The following is a 21896-nucleotide window of genomic DNA, read 5'->3' as shown; positions in this document are numbered from 1 at the left end:
CAGGGTTAGGCATACTTTAACCGTCTTATTTCAAGGGCTTGAAGAGCTGGTCCTCAAGTCCAGGCTTCTGTTGGGGGGCAGGGGTGCTGCTCTCTGCTGGCAGTTCTCCAAGAAGTTCAGGTCTGAGGGCCCCTTTAAGGAGCCCTCATCTCTCTGCTGCCTCTTTGTTTCTGTTAGGGCAGCAGACTGGCCTGATGAGTAACAGTTTCTCACAGCAACAGAAGCTGCACACATTCCCCCAGAGTCAGCCCCATCATCTTGCTTTCTTGGCCTGCCCACCCCAGCCCCCAGCCCAGCTGTTATCAGTTGGATGAGATGGAAACGGAACTGCTAGAAATGGCTGCAGTTCTTCAGACTCTTCCTCCATCTCCCTTTCAGCACCACCCCAGACACCTAAGCCAATTGTCCAACTCATGGCGTTGGATCCCAAAATGTCACTCTCCCAGCTAGGAAGTCAGGATCTCCTATTAAAGAAGACAGAGTCTCCACTGACGGTAGAAGGAAACTGCACGGAATGTGCCATTGCTTCCATGTGTTTAGAAGATACACGATTATAAATAGATCTGTAGACACAAACAAAGAAACGCTCCAGTCATTGAGATCCCAAATGAAGAGATACAGAGAGGGACAAAGCTATGAGCACAGACTGGCTTGATTTCAAGTTCAACTGTGGCTCCAAGGAGCCCTGGTGGTGCTGCGATGAAGCGCTCCTCCACTAACTGAAAGTGGGATGTGCAGACCCAGCAGCCACTCCACAGGACGACAGTGTGGCAGAAAGTTTCCCAGATCACAGTCTCAGAAACACTAGGGAGCAGTTCAACTTAGTCTCAGGGGGTCTCTAGGAGGTGGGATCCACTTGGTGGCAACAGGTTTGGTTTGGGGGTTTAAGGCTGCTCCCCTGGTAGCTGCCTAGAGCAGTGGCCTCAGAAAGATTCCCAGAGCAAATCTGACCAGTTCGTGGTACATAGGACCAAAGAACTGCTTCCTGTGAGTTACTTATTGGCCTAGTCAGAAATGGTCATTGGCATGGCTTTGGAATCAGACTGATCTGAGTTCAAGACTATCCATCTACCAGGCTTTGGATTAACTGCTTGGTTTATCGAAATGAATATTTCTTAACCTACTCAGTTATGAGAATAGTTCCCATCGAGTACTGTGGATCCTGTTAAATGAGAGTATGTGTTTAGCTGCCTTCACACAATGTGCAATTCACCTTAAGAGCCGGCATCTTTTGTGGTTGTATTAATATTAGGCCTGAAGTCCTTTTTTTTCAAATTAGAAGCCACTACCCATGCTCCTCTGATGACAAGGCTTTTTTACATCGACTCTTGTCCTCTTGTCACAGCCATAAGCCTTGTGTTAGCATGTGGGAGGCTCCGGGTAACCATCAGTTGATGATAATTACGGCACATCCACCCCGCAATCTCTTCACCAAGAGCACATTCCCCACTGGAGAGCCATGGAGCATCGGAGTGGCCCCAAAGTGAATTATCAGCTTTCCCTAAAAATAAGCTCCCAGGCTGAGTCACCCCTTTGTCTCCCAGGAGCCTCTAAAAGTTGAACAGGATGTCACAATGTCCAGAAATAGTCTCCACATTCCAACTTGAAATCGGCTCTTCACCGGCTGTAAGGCTGTAAGCTCAAGCTGGGGGAGATGTTTCCTCTGGGTTTCAGGTCAAGAGAAAGAGTTACATGACCACCCCAAGCCACAGGAGGCTCTTGCGGAAAAAAGAATAAAGTGGAGCAGTCAGCTTCGAAGACTTCAGGAATGCACCAGCAGGAGCCTCCACGGTGGGTCCCGGTGGGCACTCAGGGCCAGGTGACATGACAGCAGTTTCTGAGGAAACAGGCAGGTGGATTGGAAGGAGAGGGAAGAGATCCCGCGGAGTCAGAGGCTGCAGCGGCTACACTGCATGAGCTTGGACGAATTGCATAACCAAGCTTCTGTTTCCTCTGATAGAAAATGAGGAACACTATACGGGCCCCCTCACACATCGCTGTTCAACCAAGGCCACAGAAGTGAGAGACATTGGGATACTACAAAGCCGTGCATGCGGGAAGGAAGTTTGGTTATTGGTGTGAGTCAGGGAACAGCGGCAAAATGTCTTGACTGAAATGGAGAGAGAGGACGGCATGGTCGAGTTGACATCCTAATGTCGCTGACAGCACAGCCTCTCCTTCCAGGAACATCCAGGGATGTCTAAGCCTGCTTTCTTAGCTGCAGCTTAATGTGGAATGGTGTTCTGCACCTTTCCAGAGACAGGCGCTTAAAGAAAAACAGACAGGAACTGGAATGTAAAGATAATAGAACTTTCCCACGAGCTTTCGGAAGTCCCCTCGTATAATGCAGGAGACAAGGGACTGTGGAGAACGGAGGTTTCCTGGGTCCTAGGTGTGGGAAATGGAGAAGGGCTGAGGCCCCAGGGCAAGTGGCACCCACTAATTAAGGGACTTTGGATGCTTTTCTTTGGGACACAATTTCGAGGGCCAGAAACAATGTGAGCTCCATCCGACTGTACCCAGGTGTGCTCCGTGACAGTGGGCAGACCCCCATGAACTGGTCGCAGAGACAACCCAAGCAGCCAACAGTAGCCCCCGACACCAAGGCCAAGCTGGCTAAACGGCCAGTTCCATTCAACAAGCCTTCATCGGCCAGCCATGATATGCCCATTTCTCTCTCCCCTCTTAAACCAAGAGGCAGAGAAGACCCAGGGTCCATCAAGAGATGGATGGGTAAGCAACACGTGCTGTCTTTGTTGTTCACATACAATGGAGCATTAGCCACAGAGAAACATGACATTCATATGTCTGCGATGCCACAAATACACCTTGAAAACAGTATGATACATGAACTTTGCTAGTCACAACGAAACAAAGGTTGTATGGTCCCACATACATAAAATATGAAGAATAGGTAAATGTGCAGTGGGAAAAAAGTGTATTTGTGGTTATCAGGGGGCAAGTTTAAATCTGAAGGGGCACTGAGCTTGTGTTCTTGGTGACAAGGCCTCAGAAATGGAGAGGGGCGGGTAGTACAACACGGTGACTGGAACTAATGTCACGGGGCTGTCGACTTATGGATGTCCTTTTAAATCACATTAAAAGGTCCTGGAGAGAGTGGGAGAAAAAAGTGGAATGAAACTCAAAGTTCTAAAAGAGACCAGGCTTATTATTTGGATAGAGTGGGACACCCACCTGTCCCCTAAGCCCCCTAACACACCCCCAAGTCTGGAAATGAAGCCAGCCCCTGGATCAGCTTCCAGTCACACTTGAGGCCCAGACAAGAGCTGAAAACACCAGGGAGGAAGAAGAAAGGCACCATTTGCCCAACATCAAAGCTCAGAAAGCAGGCCGAGACAGAGAAGCAAGAGGAGGGAGCCCAGGAACCCAGGGAGGAAGGGGGAGGGGGACTGTGACACTCAGGGGACTGCGATCAGTGTCACCAAACACATGTGTCATTGTTGAGTGGAAAGCGAGTTTGCTCAGTCAACTTTCCCCCAAGCCACAATAAGAAGTTCAAAATCAGAAAAACAAAAAGGGCAAATGGCAGTTTTTAAAATTATATATATTTTATTTACCACAGTGGACATAAAAAAAAACACCACCAAAAACCACAATTAAGCAATAAAACATGTTGTTCCTTCCACTCCGTGTTATGAGGCTGAATAAAGCGAAAAGCATGTCAAAGGAGGGAGGGGATCTATTGAAGAAAATACAGGAAATACATTTGGTCCGGAGCCTGTCTGTCCTGTCAGGTCATTGTCCCCACCCCCGGGGACATTTGTCATGTCTGGAAGCATTTCCGGTTGTCACAAATGGGGAGGGTGCTACTGGCACCTAATGGGTGGGCACCAGAGATGCTGTTAACCATCTTCCAATGCACACGGCAGCTCCTCACCACAAAAGATTCCCCACCCCCCAGTGGCCACAGCGCTGAGATGGAGAAACTCTGCCTAGATGCAGGGTTGCCCGTCTACTCTCCTGGCATCTGCTTAGGCCTGACAGAGAGTTCAAGAGACCTACTGGTGACGAGACTCTAAGAATGCTGCCGTCCATGCGCAGCACAAGAAACCCTGAGTGTCCACGCTGCTCACACGGCCGCTGTCAATCATTTCTTCTTAACGTGATTGCACAACGACAGCTCTGCTATCTCCGCAACCTTGGGCAAGTTGAAATTATTTACTAACGCATCAAAGTCCCTTTGGAAATTTCCAGGCAGACAAGACTCCAAATTGCATCTGGGCCTCTGAAACAGGAAATAGACGGGGGCGGAGAGGAAGCACTGGACGATTGAGAGAGGCCAGGGAGCAGCCTGCGTATGCTGGGCACCGGCAGGATTGACAGGACGGGCACCGTATTTGCAGCTCAGGGTTTCTTGCTGATGGGTTCCACAAGGTAACTGACCTCGGTGAAGGGTGAACCAATGTCAGGGGCACTCCTCACTGCTTCCTACTTGGACTCAGGGAATGTGGCCCAGTCCTCTGGCCCCTGGTCTGGCATGTCACCATCAAAGTCCCCAGAGGAGAAGAATGAGAGTTTGGGCAACCTCAGAGGAGAATAAAAAAAAGGACTAGAAAATCTCCTCCACCCCCCACTTGGTTGATTAAGAACAACATGCTATTTTTAGATGGGCCAAACCATTTCTCGGAGATTAGAATTTCTGATTTTCAAAAGAAAACAACATGCAGTTGGTGTAGCCGGGCTGGAATGAGAAAATTCTAGAGCGTTGCCACTTGCCCGTGAGCTCTTCCGTAAATAGAGGTCTCTTGTCAGGGTAGGTGGCTCAGAGACAGAAGAGGGTGGCTGAGATGTCTTACTGCTCTGGGCCGCAGCAGCAAGCCAATTACTGCTTGAGCTAAACGATGTCTAGAAACTTAATCACAAGTACTGCCGCAGAAGATCGGCTAGCCAGACCAAGGTCCACACAGGTTTGCCAAAAAGGGTCAGATTGTACACATTGTAGGCTCTGCAGGCCGCAGGCTCTCTGGTGTAACCACTCGGCTCTGCCACTTCAGCTAGAAAGTAGTCATGGGCATTATGAAAATGAATGGTCATGAGTTTATTCCCCAAAAGTTTATTTATGGACATTCCAATCCGAGTTTCACATCATTTTCTCTTGCGATAAAATATTCCTTTTTTAAAAAACCACTTTTATTGATATATGATTCATGTATCATATGATTTAATGGTTTAAATATATTAAAAGGAAGCACAATCAATTTTAGATCATTTTCTTCATTCTTGTATCCATTATGATTAGCTCCCCATTGCCCCCAACCCCCCCTTGTCACATCCCTAAGGAGCTCTTAATCTATTTATGGTCTCTATAGATGTACCTACCCTGCATTTCACATAGCGAACATCAAACCAAGGAAAGCATGATTTTCCTTGTAAGAAAATATTCTTGTAACGATTTTCCCCTCAACCATTTAAAAATATAAGAAGCATCTGTTGCCGAGAGTCTTCTGAAAACAGGGCGCAGGTCAGTGTCCTGACCCCTGCTTGGTCTAGAGGAAAAACGACAATGTCCACTTACACTGAATTCTGACACTGCTATCTAGCTCGTATTGTCCTCTTTTAAAATGCTATTCTAATGTCTGAAAGCACACTAGTAAAATTGACAAACCACCAAACAAGCCCAATCCAGCAAGGAGCCCGCATCCATCCAGCCCTCAGGTACCCAGGCTGGACTGATGTGGTGTGAGCACGGCGTGACTCCTTCACCACAGGGCACCGCGGCGCTCCGCGCAACAGGAGATAAATGACTTGTTGAAGAACAGCCTCCGAATGTTATTTTTCCGCCAGCCAGTGTGAGCAAGCTCCTTGTTTAGTCTTTGCAGTTTCGTAGTATTCAAGAGCTGGGCTGGGGGAGGGGGAGGGGGAGGAGGAGGGCTGGGGAATGTGCCCCTTTCTGAAATCCGGTGTCCTCTCCCTCACACACGCCTCAAGGCACTTCTTCTTCCAGAAAGGCCACATCAAGTCGTCACACAGGAAAACACTTGAATACATTTAGGAGGGCCCCTCATCCTCTCCCGACGCGAACAAGCTCATCGTTACAGCCAACGAGCGTTCTCACACTCACAGTGGAACGGTGAATGCACAGGCCTGGGACAAATGGGTTCTGAACTTGGCTGTGAAGCTGGTGTTACCAACTCGGGTCGGGTAAGGAACAAAGACAGAGACTGGAAGAAAGAGAAACGAGGAAGGCTTACAGAGGTCGATCCAGTAAGGGGCGAGCCAGGGCTAGAGCTGCAAAAGCAACCCCCCTTGTGCACACAACCACCCACCCACCCCACCCCCCCGGCCACAAAAGGGCTCAAAAGGAAGGGGCAACCAGGAGGAAGGAACAAGTTCATTATAGACGATATACCTTCATGCCGGAGGTCTGAGCTGATACATTATCACATGCCCCCACCTCTAAAAGCTGGGAACCCTTATTTCATTTTCCGGTTACCTCTCTCACCCCTAGTGGAGCCTGAGCACTTTCAAAGAGGGGTCCGAGGTGGACACAGCAGAGTGGACTTACACTCCAGCGTTCCACAGGGTTGCTACCTGAGGGAGTGCTTTGGGGGTGATGGAACTGTTACAGAATCTATCCGGAGGTGCCTGGGTGGTCAAAGAGCTTGTGCTCAGCTACCAACCAAAAGGTCGGAGGTTCAAATCCGCCCAGCAGTGCCACAGGAGAAATTCATGCCAGGTGACTGACTGGCTTTTGTAAGCTCACAGCCACTGAAAACAGTACACTCTGACATGCCCAGGGTTGCCAGCGTCCAGATTGCCTGGTTGCCAATGGGCTAAAATTCAGAGACCTGTAACAAGAGATGAGGCCTGGTGGCATAGTGGTTTTGAGGCAGGCTGCTAATCACAAGGTCGGCAGTTCAAAACCACCAGCTGTTCTGCTGGATAGAGATGAGGCTTTCTACTCCTATAAAGAGTTACAGTATCAAAAAACAAAACAAGATAAAAAACAAATAAACTTGGCCAATGGTTACCATGGCCATTTTTGTACAACACTTCTTGATATGATTGAATTATTGAATTGTATGACATGTGACTGAAGTGCTAATAAAACTGTCACACACACACAAAAAGAGACCCAGTCTTAGAAACCCAGAGGGGCAGGTCTCCCCTACAGGGTCGCTATGAGTTGGAATCAACTCGATGTCAGTGAGCATTTTTGATCCCCCAAAGAGTTCTATGATAGTTCTATTGAGGATGCTTTCAGATGTTATTTCTTCCCTAGAACTCATGAGTTCCTCCAGCCTCCTGGGTAAGAAAGTGCATTCAGAAGCAGTGCAGACTCCTACAGGGAAGCCGGAATGGTTTTCACAGTTACACTTCCAGGACAAAGGCGCTTCAAGCGTGGCATGTCCATCCCACCAGTTTGCTAAACATGTCAACTTCTAAATTTCTGGCTGTCCACTTACCCCTCTGCTCACTCCTCACTACTTCTTCTCAACAACTGAAAAAGACGAGGGTGGAAAAGGGCTGGCCCAGGGTGGGAGGTGGGGGGCTGGGAGGGCGGCCGAATCAGCCCCGCAGTGCTCACACTCTTTCTGTTGGGTTGGGTCTGCAGGGGGCCCAAAAAGGCTGTGAACTTTTGAACAAAATCAGATGTCATTTCAAACGCTGGACTGCCAGGGCCTCTTAAAAAAGGAGAAGCTCCTGAGTGTGTGCCCCCTCAAAATACCAACCAGGTGGGGCTGAGCACTGCCGGCCTCCTTCAGAGCCTGCCGGCTCTGCCACCACCGCCCATCAGTGCACCCCCGGCAGGCCGGCACCTGCACGGCTTAGGCAGGGTGTGGGACACATGGGAAGACCCTCCAAACTCCCCTCAGAAGCAGCGATAGGGAAAAGGTACCATCTGGTCCCCTTTCTGTCCTCGGGCACCCTCCCTAGAGGGGAGATGGCAAATTCCTGCTGGGGAGACCTGGAAAAGGCCCCCTGGAGCCTGTGGGGGGTGGCGGGGTGCAGAACGCTGCGTGCTTCACCACCAGCTAAAAGTTCCGAGATGAGAACACCCTTCCCCCCTCCCCCAAGGCACTTGAGAGGCAGCTGGACGATGATCTGCTTCTCCCGGGGCCACCGTCCATCTCTGGGGCAGTCCCACTCGGCGTACTCGCAGGCCACATGGAACCAGAATCTACTCGGCGGCGACTAGCAGCAGCAAGCACCACCTATGAAGCCAGTTGGTTTCCAGCCTTTCTGTGGAGCCCAGGCTTCGGGGAGAGGCAGCACAGTGATACGTTAAGATAGCAAGAGACAATGGGGGAAAGGGCAGAGAACCCCAAAACCAAACCCACTGCCTTCAAACAGAGTCTGGTGCACAGCGACCCTGCAGGACACTGGTTCCATGGCTGTCGATCTTTGGGGAAGCAGACTGCCACCTATTTCTCCCACAGAGCGTCTGAGGGGTTGGACCATGGACCTGTGGATTGTCAGCCACCCACTCTAACCCCTGCACCAGCGGGCCTCCTGAAGGGAAGATAACTCAACTGCCATCGAGTCAATTCTAAGAGTGAGCTGTAGGACAGAAGAGAACTATTCCTTCCCGTGTTTGAGGCTGTGCGTTTTTATGGGGACAGAATACCTCATCTGTCTCCATTGGAGTGGCTGAGGGATTTGAACGGCTGACCTTGAGGTAAGCAGCCCAAGGAGGGTAACCGAGCCATTGAAATGGCGTTCACCTCCATCTCCTCTTCTCGGTGATTTCAGAGCCAGTGCGTTCCCCCCATTCTTCCTATCAGACCCAGTACTCATACCCCTCATTCTCACCCCTGGGCAACAAGGAAGGAGGGAGGGGCAGCACAGGCCGGCTCCTGAAGGTTTATCGACATTTGACAGTATAGTTTACCATCAGCCTTCGGGACTGGGACCTGCTCTGCCTTCTTACCCATCTCCACCAAAACTTACCACGCCTGTTGTGATATATCTTTGGGGTTTGGTTGTGAGTTTGCTCTCTGTCGCAGCAGTGGATTTCTCACACACGTGCTCCGCCGTCCCCGTTGGTGAACAGAGCTACCTGCCTTCACAACCAAACCAAACTCACTGCCATCGAGTCGATTCTGACTCAGAGCAACTCAACAGGATAGGGTAGAGCTGCCTATGTGCTAAGACTGTAACTGTTTCCGGGAGTAGAAAGCCTCGCCTTTCTCCACAGAGCGGCTGTGGTTTCGAACTGCTGACCTTGAAGTTAGCAGCGTATCATGTAACCCACTATACCACCAGAATTCCCCTACTGCCTGGAAAAGGAAAGAAGGGTGCACAGCTAATGGATGCATCACCACCCAGGGCATGTGTGTTAGTCGGGGTAGACTAGAGAAACAGATCCATAGACACTCATATGTGCATAAGAAAGAGCTTTATATACAAGAGCAGTTGAATATTGAGAAAACATCTCAGCCCAGACCAGATCAAGTCCTTAAGTCTGATATTAGCCCATATGTCCAATACCAATCTGTAAAGTCCTTTTCAGACTCAGGAAACACATGTGATGATGCTGAATGCATAAAGATCACAGGCCAGTGGGTGGGAAGTCTTGTGGATCCAGTGGCGTTGTAAGAATCCCAGAGCTGGCAGGGGCTCCACGTGGCTTCTCTAGCTCCCAGGGCTTCGGCTACATCAGGGTAGGTCCATGTGGTTTCTCCTCAGGGATGTCTCTCGGGGAGTGAGCAGAAAGAGGGTCTCTCCCGCCTCCAAGGAAGATTCCAAAATCCTCTGGAGAAGGCCATGCCCACACAGAGGTCTCATTGGCTATTACCTGTTTGACAGGTAAACTCCACCCCTTCACTCATAATCCGCTCCAATTAACAACAGATTATATAACTACCACAGCATGCTTTGCTGACTTCGGGGTGGCTGCATTCCCTTCCTTATCTGTCTTACAGTGTTTCTGGGAACAAGGCACTTTTCCAAAAACAAATTATCAGTCCAAGGTGACAAGTCAGGTTGACGAGACTCAGCAGTTACGGCAGACCAACAGGGAACTAAGGGGCAGCCCCTGTGGTGTGACCATCATGTCACCCTGCCCAGAGGCATCTGGCCTCTGTGCTAAGCCAGATGTGGGGAGCAGCCCCTGTCAAAGCGGCCCTAGTGCTGATGCCCTCTGTCGTACGGGTGAGACTTGAAATGACCACATTCGCTCTCCAACTCAAAGGAATCCCCTGCTGACCACCAAAAGGGCTTCAGTTTTCAACACACGTTCTTTGCTTAAGAGAAACACTTTTTGTAACCCTCAAAGTCTTAAGTTTCAGTCCTGGCTTTATAATTGAAGTGACTACTCCAGATGACTGGTTATAGTTTAGAAAGGGGATGGGGGAGGAGGAGGAATCCCACCCACCTAGATTCGTAAGTAAACCAGTATAACTCAGCGGGGGGGGGCAGGGAATGTAAGAGCAGGCTTTATAAAGGCCTTGAAGACTGTGATTCCTGCCACGTTTGGTCCTCCAGAGCCCCTCAGCCAGGGGGATGATGAAACTGGATGCTGTGCAGCAACGGATGGGCAGGGAAGGAGGGCTGTGTGGAGGCCTGGCCCACGGTCCTTTCCCATATCATGAACTGTTTGATCTTGGAGCCTCATGGCACTTTTCTGTCCCCTTTCAACTTATGCCAGGAGCCCTGGTGAGGGGTGGGCTCATGTTGGGTGGCTAACCACGAGGTCGAAAGTTCAAACCTACCAGCTGCCCTGCAGGAAAAAGAGGCAGCTTTCTGCTCCAGGTAGCACAGTGGCGACCCCGCTGGGTTGCTAAACGCAGGGTCAACAGTTTGAAACCACCAGCTGCTCCACTGGAGAAAGAGAGGGTTTTCTGCACCTGTAAAGAGCTACCGTCTCAGAATCTCACAGTTCTCCCCTGTCCAAGAGGATCACGGTGAGTCAGAATTAACTAGATGGCAAGGCGTTCTTAAATCCCCGTGTTATGTAAGGGAAGGGTACTAGATTCTCTGTGTGTTTGCTCTTAGTTAAACTCATGAGGTGTTGTAGTGGCAGTCATACTAGGGTCACAGACTAAACTCAGAGCATTTTTAATATATGCTCAAATATAATGTAAATAAGCTAGAGATCTTTCTCTCTCTCCCTGTATATTATACATATGTGTATATATAACGCATAAAATAGGAACACCATATTACATATATTTAAACAAGAGGGGACTTCAAAAGAATTCTTGTACCAATGGAATGAAAAGACAATGGAATTTTCCCATAAACTTTTGAAGTCTCCTGATATATTCACACATACATACCTAATAGTACTTTAAGTATCTTAGGATAATCTCTTTTTTTATTCTATTTATTGTGAATTAGGTGAAAATCTACAAAGCATATCAGTTTTACATTCAATAATCCTACACATTTTGTTTCGCGCCATTGATTGAGATCCTGACAAAGTAACATAATTTAGTCAGCTTCTCCTTTCTAATCCCTTCAGAACTTTATTCTTGGGTAAATGCTGCCTTTTTAATATAAAATGGTTGATTATTCTAAGGTGTGCATACCTCTCTAGTTCTAATGTTTCCCTTATGGGCTCATCTATTTGGCTGCAAACTGAGTCCCAGGGATGAGTTAGTTTCCAGACCTGAAGGGTGACTCTGGATCATAATCTCAAGAATTCCACAATCTCTCCTACCAGGGCCCCTGACTTTTATTTTATTACTATTATAAAAAGGACTTTAATTTCTGCTCCACATTTTTCTCCCACTCCATCCCAGTGTTTTAAATGCAATCCCTTTCTGAATCGGTCAGGGGTGGCTGGGCACCATCTAGTTCTCCTGGTCTCAGGGTCAGGAAGACTGATGTTTGCAGGCCCATTAATCCACTGGGCTCAATGCTCCCATGTGAAAGATAATTTCTGTTAGAACAATTTGATTCAACATGAAACCAAAGGAAAATACTGAGATAATAATTAACCACAGTCACATGTAGCTCCATCGTGCACTGCCCCCAGTAACCTCTGCTCCTGCAGGCATTTCCTGTCAGAAACAGATCTCAGCTGAAACCTTTCCTCTACAAAGCACCCCCATACTGTGCAGCCCAGCACCCGAAGCCAGAGGCTGTCCGCACTCTCGCCGAGTTTACCCAACACAGGGCAGAGCCTCTGGGCTTTTGAGTTTTAGGACGGAGAAGAGCCTGGTGAAGTTGATTCCGACAAACGAAGGGTTTGCTCACACCACGTATGTTACAAACAAGGGGAAGGGAAGCCTGTGGAACGCCCTTGCAAAAACAGACGTCCCTTTGATGTGCCAATGGCAAGTTGCTCTTGTGGACACACCATCTGGCTTAGGAGAATCTGATCATAACAGATTGAAAGGTCGCCTGGTCCTGTGCCATCGTTGAATCATGAAAGAAAGGAATCTCAGCTGCTGCCCATCCTGGCGTGCTACTAGAGTTGCCCACACAGAAGCAGCTGCACCGAGTCAGAGCCTGCGGGCGGGGCCTGGATCAGGACTTGATGGGCTTGGTTGCTATGGGCGTCTCCTCTACAGCACCATCATATGTGTGGTGAGCCTCTCTCGGAGGGCTTCCCACTGTCTGCTGCCTCATCTGCGACTGTATATTTTATTTTTAAGTGTGAAAACCCCTGACTGGCTTTTTACACGAGTGGTCTCATACAATATTTGTAGCATAATTTAAAAATCAACAATAGAAAAGAACAAATATTAGTGAGGGTGTGCGGCGACGAGGACCCTCAAGCCCTGTTGGTGGGATTTTAAAATGGTGCAACCACTGTGGAAAATGGTCTGGTGGTTCCTTAAAATACTGGGGAAAGAAGTGGATCACAATCCAGGCAAAAACAAGAAGCCACTGCCATAGAGTCAATTCTGACACGTAGCGACCCTGTGAAGCGTTCCCAAGGCTGTGTATTTGTACAGGACCAAACAGCCTCAGCTTCCTCCCACCGAGTGCCTTCTGGGTAACGGCCGTGGTTAGCAGTACAACATGCTTACCGACGGTTCCACCATGGTGCCCAAAGCAATCCCTGAACTCGGGATACAGCCTGGAGAAATAAGGGCACACTGAAGTGGCCCCTGAAGCCTCCCCAAGGGAAGTTTTTAACCTCTCCTTCTGGTCAGTCCATCCTAAGCATACCTTCCCGACTTGCACCACTAATTCTAAGCAAAATTTCTAGCTAGAGTCAAGTGACATAGACCAACGCAGCTGCTCTGGGGTGCAAGGGGAATACAACGGAGTCAATCCATTTCCAACTGGTTTCGGTTTTAGACTCTTGCTCATCCAGACTGAATTGGGTCTTTTGCATCGTTTCCTCTCTTCGAAGCAATCGAGTACACAAACTCCTGGAATTACACCAGGCAGGGGACACTTCTCAAGACCCAGGCTCTAGTTTCCTTCTCCTATGGGGCTTCTGCCACCACACCAGCAGGTCTCCAAGTGTGTCCCTGGGGCAGCAGCTGCAGCCCTTGCAGCGGGCGGTCACTGGGAGAACTGAACGTTCTCAGACCTATGGACGGCAACTTCCGGGCCGGGCCCAGCCACCTGTGCTGGAAGGCACCTCCTCCAGGTGATTCTGACGCACACCCGAGCTCGAGAAGCAGTGTTCTACACCATGGCTGGCAAAATGTCACCCTTAATCAGCTGTCTTATTATTAGCTCTTCTGAGCCCAGCTGGGTCTCCTTCCATTCTCAATCCCTTAAGGCTCCCCAAATAAGTCAGAACCCCTCCACACTTTCCCGTTGGCATGTGATGGATTCAGATTTGCATCCCTGATAGAGATGTCCCTCCAGAATCTTCTAGAATAGCGGGAATTCCCCACATCAAGGCGCCAACTTGTTTCTTAGATTTTTCTACTAATTTTGAGGGAGCAATATTCTGAGTGTCCTGTGGGGTCGCAGATGAGTCCAAATCGACTCATGGTCGCGAGCTTTCCAAAGATTCTGAGTTTCTCTCATGGAAGTGGTTATAAGGAACAACTTCATGTTGAAAGATGAAGCAAACAGGCGGTCATTTGAGCCAATGAGCCTATTATTTAGATACCAAACCCACAAAACCCTAGCAAGACGGGCAACCTGATTTTGCCACATCAGTGAGCTCTGGGAGGGTACCAGTAAGACTGCTTTAATGTCTTCATAAAATCCAAGAAAGTCAACACACAAGGAAAGCACCCATCATGTTCCAGGCTCAACCAGCCTGTCTCAGGAGGTCACAAAACGTTGACCAAGTGGGTAAAAGGAATTTACTTGTGTCCACATTGTTTTAAGCTGTTAAACTCGTTGTTGGTGGTTGTGTGCTGTTGAGTTGGCTTTTACTTTGTACACACTGACTGCGACTGCACCTGCGGGGTCCACACCCTTCCCACGCAGCCCCTGTCACTCACTCCTAGCACTGGAAGGTCTGGACGCTTTGTGCTGGCAAGGCTTGCCCACTACACCCAGTGTTCTCTGGCTCCCTCACTATCCTGTTTCACTGGCAACTTAGTAGTTACTTTAATTGCCTGAAATTGCCCAGTTGGGCACAATTCTCCAGGTGAATAGAATTCATCTTCTACCCTGGGCCCATGCTGTACCGGAAGACGCATGAAGAATGATTTGGTGATTCACTCTTCACTGTGGTGAGTGGGAAACATTTGCTGAGTGCTTACTCTATGGCTTCCCTGAGCACTTCCCTTCAAATCTCTCACCTAAGCATCACAACAACGCCGTGAGGCAGGGATGAGCAATAGCTCTATTGGAGAGCTGAGGACTAGGAGGTACAATGGGGCCATAGAGGCAGCAAGGGGAAAGCCAGGACTTACCCAAGGCCGTTTGACTGGAGAATTATGTTCATCATTCTGTCAGGCTGTCAAGGAGACCAGTGTCCACACGTCATGGCCCATTTACTCTCAGTCAATGTTACCAGATGACCTGGATAACTTTGAGTTATGTGATGACCAAGTGCCAAGCAAAGTGATTGGCGTACCCAAAAGGGATCAGGGTTGAAATGTGGGTATTTCAAAAGAACAAGGGCAGTGACCACAAAAGCCTTAGGCAGCGCCAGGAGAAATGAAGCAACACTTCTACAGAGCCCTGTTGTTTTTCTAAATATTAACAAATCATAACCCACATATCCCCTTATTTGGCTTTTTTCCCCCTTTAATGACGACTGTTATATTTCTCAGAGCACCTTAGAGTTTGCCAACATAGCTGTTCTTTGTCCCAAGAGGCCCAAACTTGAAATACTCAGGGGTACATGGCCAGAGAGGCAGGTGACCTTGACCATGCTTGTGTAAGGCTTGCCTTGGTACTACCAGACCCAAAAATGACCCTGAACAGACCTAGGAGTCACCTATTAGTTGGGCCACCTTAAAGGCCCAGCCAGGAGGACACTTTCCTAAGCACCACTGTCCCAGGCCAACAATGGTTTAGGCTTATCTGACTGTGTAACATGCAAGTGAAATAATTAACTTGAAATTTTAAAAGCAGGGTGTCATGTGTGTCTCTGAGATGGAAGGCAGTAGGCTGGGGATACGAGATGGTGTCGTGTGGGCATCGACTGTCCTTTAACTTCTCATGATCAACAGGATCAGCTGCCCAAGGCTGATTCCACTGAGCTGGAGGACAGGCACGCCTCCACTCCCTGACCTCCTTACCAATTCTGACACTAACTGTCCCTCGCACCACCCTGCCCACTTCTCCGCTGGGTTGAATAAGTGACTGCAACAGCCACACAATGACCTCACAGACCATAATCACAGTGGTGGGTTTCCTAGTGAAGTAGCAGGTTACAATTCAGGATCAGGAACAACATAGTATACAGTTCTTCCTTCAAGGCACCCTCTTCTCAGCTGTGCCTACAGGAAGGACTCTTTCTGGCCCCAGGCCTCTTAGCCCATGGCTTGGTCTCCAAGCTGCTTGAGCCAATGTTAAAGATCTCTTTTAGCGCTACAAATGAGGTGCCCCGAGGCACCCACTCTGACGTAAGCCTCAGTCCAAAGCGTGAGCTTTCTTGCTCCGTGGGTTCAGCGACCCACTGCACTATCTCCGGGTTCTGCAGCCTCTGCTTCCATCCTCACAGTCTCTGACGGCATAGTTCTCTGTTGCCTGGATTGAGGAGGATAAATACCGTGATCTCAAGTTCAAAATGCATGCTCTATTTTAGGCTCTTCTTTCCTGGTGGTGGTGAGGTTCCCCTTCCTGCCTCAGGGATGGCTCCTTGTAAGCCTAGCAGGATGGCAAAACTGACCAGTTCCCATTTTAGGGATTCCATATATCTTATTTGCCCAGGCCCACTATCCCAACAGTGCCATGCACCTTATTGAATTATTAGCAAGCTTCCCAATCCCCTCAATGGGGCATAAGTACCTCTTACTTGCGTAACCATACCCAGTCATTTGGTGGAAGTTACAAAGACTATAGCTAAAAAACACAAACAAACCAATAAAACCCACCTACTGGCATTGAGTCCATTCGGATACACAGGATCAAGTAGAACTGCCCCTATGCGTATCCAAGGCCATGAACCTTTACCAGACCAGAGTCCCATCTTTCTCCTGCAGGGCAGCTGACTGTTTTGAACTACGCAACTTGTGGTTGGCAGCCCAGTTATTAGCCTGCTGTGCTACAAGGGTTCCTTAGGACTACAAGGCCATATGAACTAACTCACTGCACCACACAGGTAAATGGCCAAGGTCTTCAAATCTCCCATCTTTTGCTAGTTGCCCAATACAATAATAAGTTTACAGAGGAATACACGCGGACAGTCCCACAGAAATCACAGTGGATCTTACTATCGGATTTGAATGTAGGCCTCTGGTCACGGAGTCATCCCTGATCTGATCTGAGAACCTGGTACCTGGTACTCAAGGGCATACTGTTCCAAGGTCAAAGTAGTCATAGAAAGATGAATCCAACAAGTATTACTGGGCAAGCTCAGGCACCGCCAGTCTAGGTGCTCTGCCTCCATGCAAGCCTGCTGAAGACAGAGAAGTGGACTATGGAGCTAGATCATGACTAAGGAAGATCCTGATGGTCTTCACCGACACCTTTGCATGATGGTGTTGGTGAAGACCATCAAGCACACCAGAGACTGCCAGAAGAACACGCCAGTCTATCTTGGAAGAGACACAACCAGAACGCTCCTTCAAAGGGAGGGCCCTGGGCCTTTATCTCACATATTTTAGACATGCGGTCAGGAGGGAGCAGTTCCATGGAGAAGGCCACCATGCTTGGAGAAGTAGAGGGCCAGTGAAAAGGAGCAAGCCTCTCAATGAGCAGGAGTGACACCGTGGCTGCAAAATGGATACACACAGAGCAACGGTTGCGAGGAAGTGTGGGGCTGGGTAGGGAGTGTTTCGTGCTGCTGCACGTGGGACAGCTAATTCAGAGTCAGAACTGACTCAGGTCCAGGTGCCCACTATCCACCCCACTGAACTAAGTTTCAAGAGTGAGAAAGCACATCTGGGCCCAAATTCCCCCACCCTAACCTCCCTTCTCCCAGCAAAGGACGCCAGCCCAGTATTAACCCAGTGGCAGTTCCAGATGCTATCAGAGCTTCCCCCCCCCCCCCACTTGAGCCTAGCGGTGCCACTAGCACATGTAATGAGGGGTCTGGAAAGATTAGGGATTAAGATCATGAGACCCTCCTTGTTTAGCTCAGAATGAAGGTAGCATGTGCGAAGCTTTTAAAAATCATGAATTACTATACAAATGTCAAAGAGGATTTTTATTATGCCAGCCAGGAGCACTTGTTAAATGACAAAATTCCCTCAAGAACAAATGCAGGTTGGATTAACAGTTCACTTCTCGGCACATATGAACCACTCCTGTGGATCTCAAGTGAGGGGCTGGCCCTCATGGCATGTCGGGTACGTGCTGGGCTGCCAGCCCTATAGTCACTGTTCCACTCCACCAGCTGCTCCTGTAAAGATCCACCACCTCAGGAGCCCTAGAAAGGACTGCTGTGGGTTGGAATCAACTCACTGGTAGTGGAAAGGAGTCTGTAATGTTTAATTATAGTCAGGCATTCCCAAGGATGAAAATCGTCCCTTTGGACACTCCCACTTAACAATCTCCCAGGTCCCAAGGCCCGTTCCCACTGAGGCACTGTGGCTGCTTCTCCCAGGGAATGCCGCCCATTCAGCTAATGCATGCCGGGAGCACTGCCATGCACTGAACCCGGGCTCGGAAGAGGGTGTGGGCCTCCTGTGTTATCACAGGCATCCCCAGTCCTTCAGAGTCCGGCGGCTTCTCGTGGGCTCGGGCTCAGCTGACGGAACCACTTCCCTAGTGTGCCCATGCAAAAAGAATGAGCTGCTGCCATTGTATTGGGTGGACGTTCAGAGCAGCAGGGTGAGTAGGGGTCCAATAGTCATCTGTAGGGGGTTCCAATCCTGGCCTTCACACACCCTATTTAATGACGGGCTAGTTATTAACTCTTAGTCAATAAAATGTGAATAAAATAAAGATTACTTACTGCAATACCTACCGCGTCAGGTGGTTTTAGGATTAAGTTAGATAAAGCACGTTAAAATGCACTTTGCACGGTGCCTCACTCTATACAAGATGCTCAATAAATGTCTATTCTTTTTCCATGGGCTTAGCCTTCACATTTATTCTGTTACAGAGGCATTTTACGGTCATCTAAAGTTCCAGCTATAGATGAAAAGAGGTGCCTGAGAGGAGAAAGAGTTATCAAAGAGGGGCTTGCTCGCCTCCTGTCCTGAAACCAGGTGGGTGGGATGTATCTTTCTAAGTGACTTACCTCTGGTCTCACTGAGAAAGTCAAGCCTCCATAATTTCGGAAAGATGATCATAAACCCTCCGGAGGAAATGCCCCCAGATGAACCCATGACAAATACCTTAGTTCATAGGACATCTGTCCTTTCAGAACTCTAAGTGTGCAAGGGAGGGTTGTCTTTCTCCTGGTGGTTGAAACTTGGAGACAAACACAAGCTGTGAGGTCAGGGTCTTCCAAAGTGGAGGTGCTCTGAAATACCCACTGAACGAAGGCCTGGATGAATCCCTGACCCTGCATCTGAGGGAGCTAGGGGAACTGCGTTTGGAACAGCTAGTGGTCAAGAGGCTAGAGTTGGGTCCAACTATTACAACAACCTCCTCCGGCTCTTTCCATTTCAGAGCTGAGCCTCGGATCCCCACGGGGCAAGGCAGAAGTGTTGACAGGTAGGCCTCAGCATTACATTAATGGCAGCTACCGGCCAGGCACTTCGCCCACATTCTACCTAAACCTTGCAATCCGGAGGTAGAATTTACGGGCCCGTTTTACTGGTGACAGCACTACCAACTGGGAACTCCAGTATCTCTGCTCGGCCCTCTCGGATAGGCGTAGACATCGGCGAAGCGGTGAGGAGTCACCCACCCCCACTCACCTAGCCAGAGAGCCATCACATGGGCAGGCTTCTGGGAGCAGACTTTCAACACCTCGGCAAAGTGGTGGGATGAGGCCGGGTTTGCTAAATTCAAAGAATGTGCAGCTAGGCCACCATGACACGGAGCTATTTACTGATGGGGGCCACAAGGTCTGGCCCTAAATCATTTAATCCCCACCTCCATAGATAGAAACACACATCACTGCTTGAAAATCTACACTAGTAACCTCCATATTCACTCGTGCATGCCTAATAACCAGCAGTGGGTACCAAGGCACCCAGGGCAAATTCAACCCCACACTGAATACACAGAAGCGAGTATTTGTGTTCAGTTTTCTCTTACAATGAAAGGCATTTTAAAATAATGGCTAGATCTTTCTTGAAAATCAACTTGGCCTTCTCTGGGATTCCTCAACCCCACTTGCACAGGGGCGGCCCCCGTGTGAGCAGCTACTGGCTCCACATTCAGAACGCAAGTCTTTTGCTGGGTGTCAGCTGCTGCCCTGGCATCCAGCAAAGCTGGTCAGGCAAAGGCAGCAAATGTGACAACTGTTGGAAATCCTGAGCCGCAGCCCCAGGGAGCGTGAGCAGCAGCCACTTGCACGGCAGCTAAAGCATCCTATTATTCGTGTACACAAAACCCCCACGGGCTTCATGGCACGGAGAACTGAATATCTCCTTTCTTAGCAAATTCATGACACCAACTTTAGAGACGATGAATGGCCCCATTAACCATGAAAGATGGAGGGCAACGGAGAAACAGCCTCCCCAGTGCAGAGGACCCCTCTCAAAGGTTGCCGGATCAGCACACCCTGGCATTTCAACACGTGCAGCAGACTGACTTCCATGGTCAAGGGTGCAGAGGTGGATTGCTCAATCTGCAAGGTAGACGGGGGCTTACTTGCCCTTACTGAGAATCGGCAGTGAACAACCGTGGCACATGTTTTTCACCAACGAGGTGAAACCCTTCATGAGGAGTAGTAAATGACCGCCCTGTAAGCCCATGCGGATCGAGTTCCTTGGCTAATCCAACAAGGAGAGCGCCCACGACCTTTCAGAATTGAAGAGTCTGGGGAGGAGGGTCTCAGAGCCACAGAGGCAACATCAAACACTTCTTCAAAGGGACTGTGTGCATCTCCCCCAAGGAAGTATCAGGCTGGAGGCTTTGGGAAACACCTCCCCACACACTGGGCTTCCAAAACACGGCACACCATTAATGTCTCCTCCACCAAGGGCGAGTTTCCGGGAAATCCTGGCCCCGCACTCACATACACCAAAGGCCTGGCTTAGAGGAAGAATGGCCAGCGAGCCTCTCAGCTCAACATGCCCACCGACCTTCTCTTTTCATTGTTAGTATTTCACACGGCAGCAGTAATCACTCCCTCGTCCACAAAGGAGGTCTATCATCCAGCGGGGGTGGCTCTCTGAAAAACACCACATCTGCGGGTCATTGGCGGCTGGGCCACAAGAATGCTGGAAACCAGGCGGTCTCCCGCCCAGAGCTCTGTTTTATACCCAAGATGCACATGGGCACACTGCTCCCAAAGTGCATCTAAACTTCGCCAAAACTGGTGGCTCTTTTTTCCAAGCTGAAAATAGCATTCCAGACTCTCCACGCCCATTCGAAAGAGCCTCCCCGGCGATCCTGTGCCCTGGGTTCCACCAGCCTCCCGGAAGGCGGCTTGCGCCCTTGCCCGCGCATCCTCCGGGCTCCAGGGAGGAGATCCTCGTGCGAAGCTGGCCGAGGCGACGCTGCACTGCTGGTTTTCCACTTAAGCAGGCAAACGGACGGCTTCCGCAGAGCGCATGACAGCCAGCGGCCCCGGCCCCGCCACCGTTCTCCAGTCCCTGAATTCAACGTGTCACTAGATGACCACGCTCGGGCAGCCGCCCCCGCGCCTCCCTTCCGTCTCCCCCCAAAGCCCGGCGGCCGGCCCCGCAGGTCCGAGCCAAGCCGGCACGTGTAAAGCGCGCCCTCGGGGTTTCCGTCTGGAGACGTGGGCCGAGGAGCGGAACCCGGACCGACTGCGCCTCCGGAGACGCACGCCCCGCGGCTACTGTGCTGGAATGCCGCTCCCCGGCCGCGAACGCCGGTCCCCGCCGGCCCACACAATAGCCCCGACCGTGGAATGAAAGCGCACTTACTGCGATGGCTTGCAGCCTTTCCCTGTGCAACTCCGCCTCTGCCATCCTGGAGAAGGGCACACGGGAGGGGCAGGAAGAAAGAGAAAAAGAAACACACGCTGTAGTCACCCGAGGAAACGGAGAGGCACCGGGGGTGGGGGGTGAGGGGGGGACTTGGCGAGGACCCCGGGAGCAGTGCGTGCTGCTGGCTCGCCCCGGCTCAGCCTCTGGCCCCCGCCCGCCCGGCCGTCTGGCTGCGCCCCTGCGCCACCGCCACTGGCCCGCTGCGGCCGCGCCCGCCCGCCACCGGGGACAGGGCCACAGGCAGCCCCCGGGAGTGCGCGCTCGCCCCGCGCTCATTCGCCGCCCTGACGTCTCGGCGCCTCGCCCCGCCCCTGGGGGGTGTGTGTTGGGGCGGGTGGGACGCTGCAGCCAGCTACCCCGCGGCGCCTGCAT

At 50.3% G+C, this 21896-nt stretch overlaps 1 protein-coding gene across 3 annotated transcripts in view; it reads right to left on the bottom strand.

The window, feature by feature from the left end:
• The window catches only part of PALM2AKAP2 (PALM2 and AKAP2 fusion), a 371023-nt gene extending 349414 nt beyond the window's left edge, over window positions 1-21609 (bottom strand). The window contains exon 1 of one of the 3 annotated variants that reach the window (XM_075560292.1): window positions 21462-21609. In XM_075560292.1, coding sequence (XP_075416407.1) covers window positions 21462-21506 — 45 coding nt within the window. In that variant the 5' untranslated portion in view covers window positions 21507-21609. The remainder of the gene's footprint in view (window positions 1-21461) is intronic. The other 2 variants (XM_075560293.1, XM_075560291.1) reach the window with 2 other exon arrangements.
• Between the last annotated feature and the right edge of the window lie 287 nt (window positions 21610-21896).

This window comes from Tenrec ecaudatus, chromosome 10, assembly GCF_050624435.1.
Source record: "Tenrec ecaudatus isolate mTenEca1 chromosome 10, mTenEca1.hap1, whole genome shotgun sequence".
Classification (NCBI taxonomy): domain Eukaryota; kingdom Metazoa; phylum Chordata; class Mammalia; order Afrosoricida; family Tenrecidae; genus Tenrec; species Tenrec ecaudatus.
This window is presented reverse-complemented; position numbering and strand designations above follow the sequence as displayed.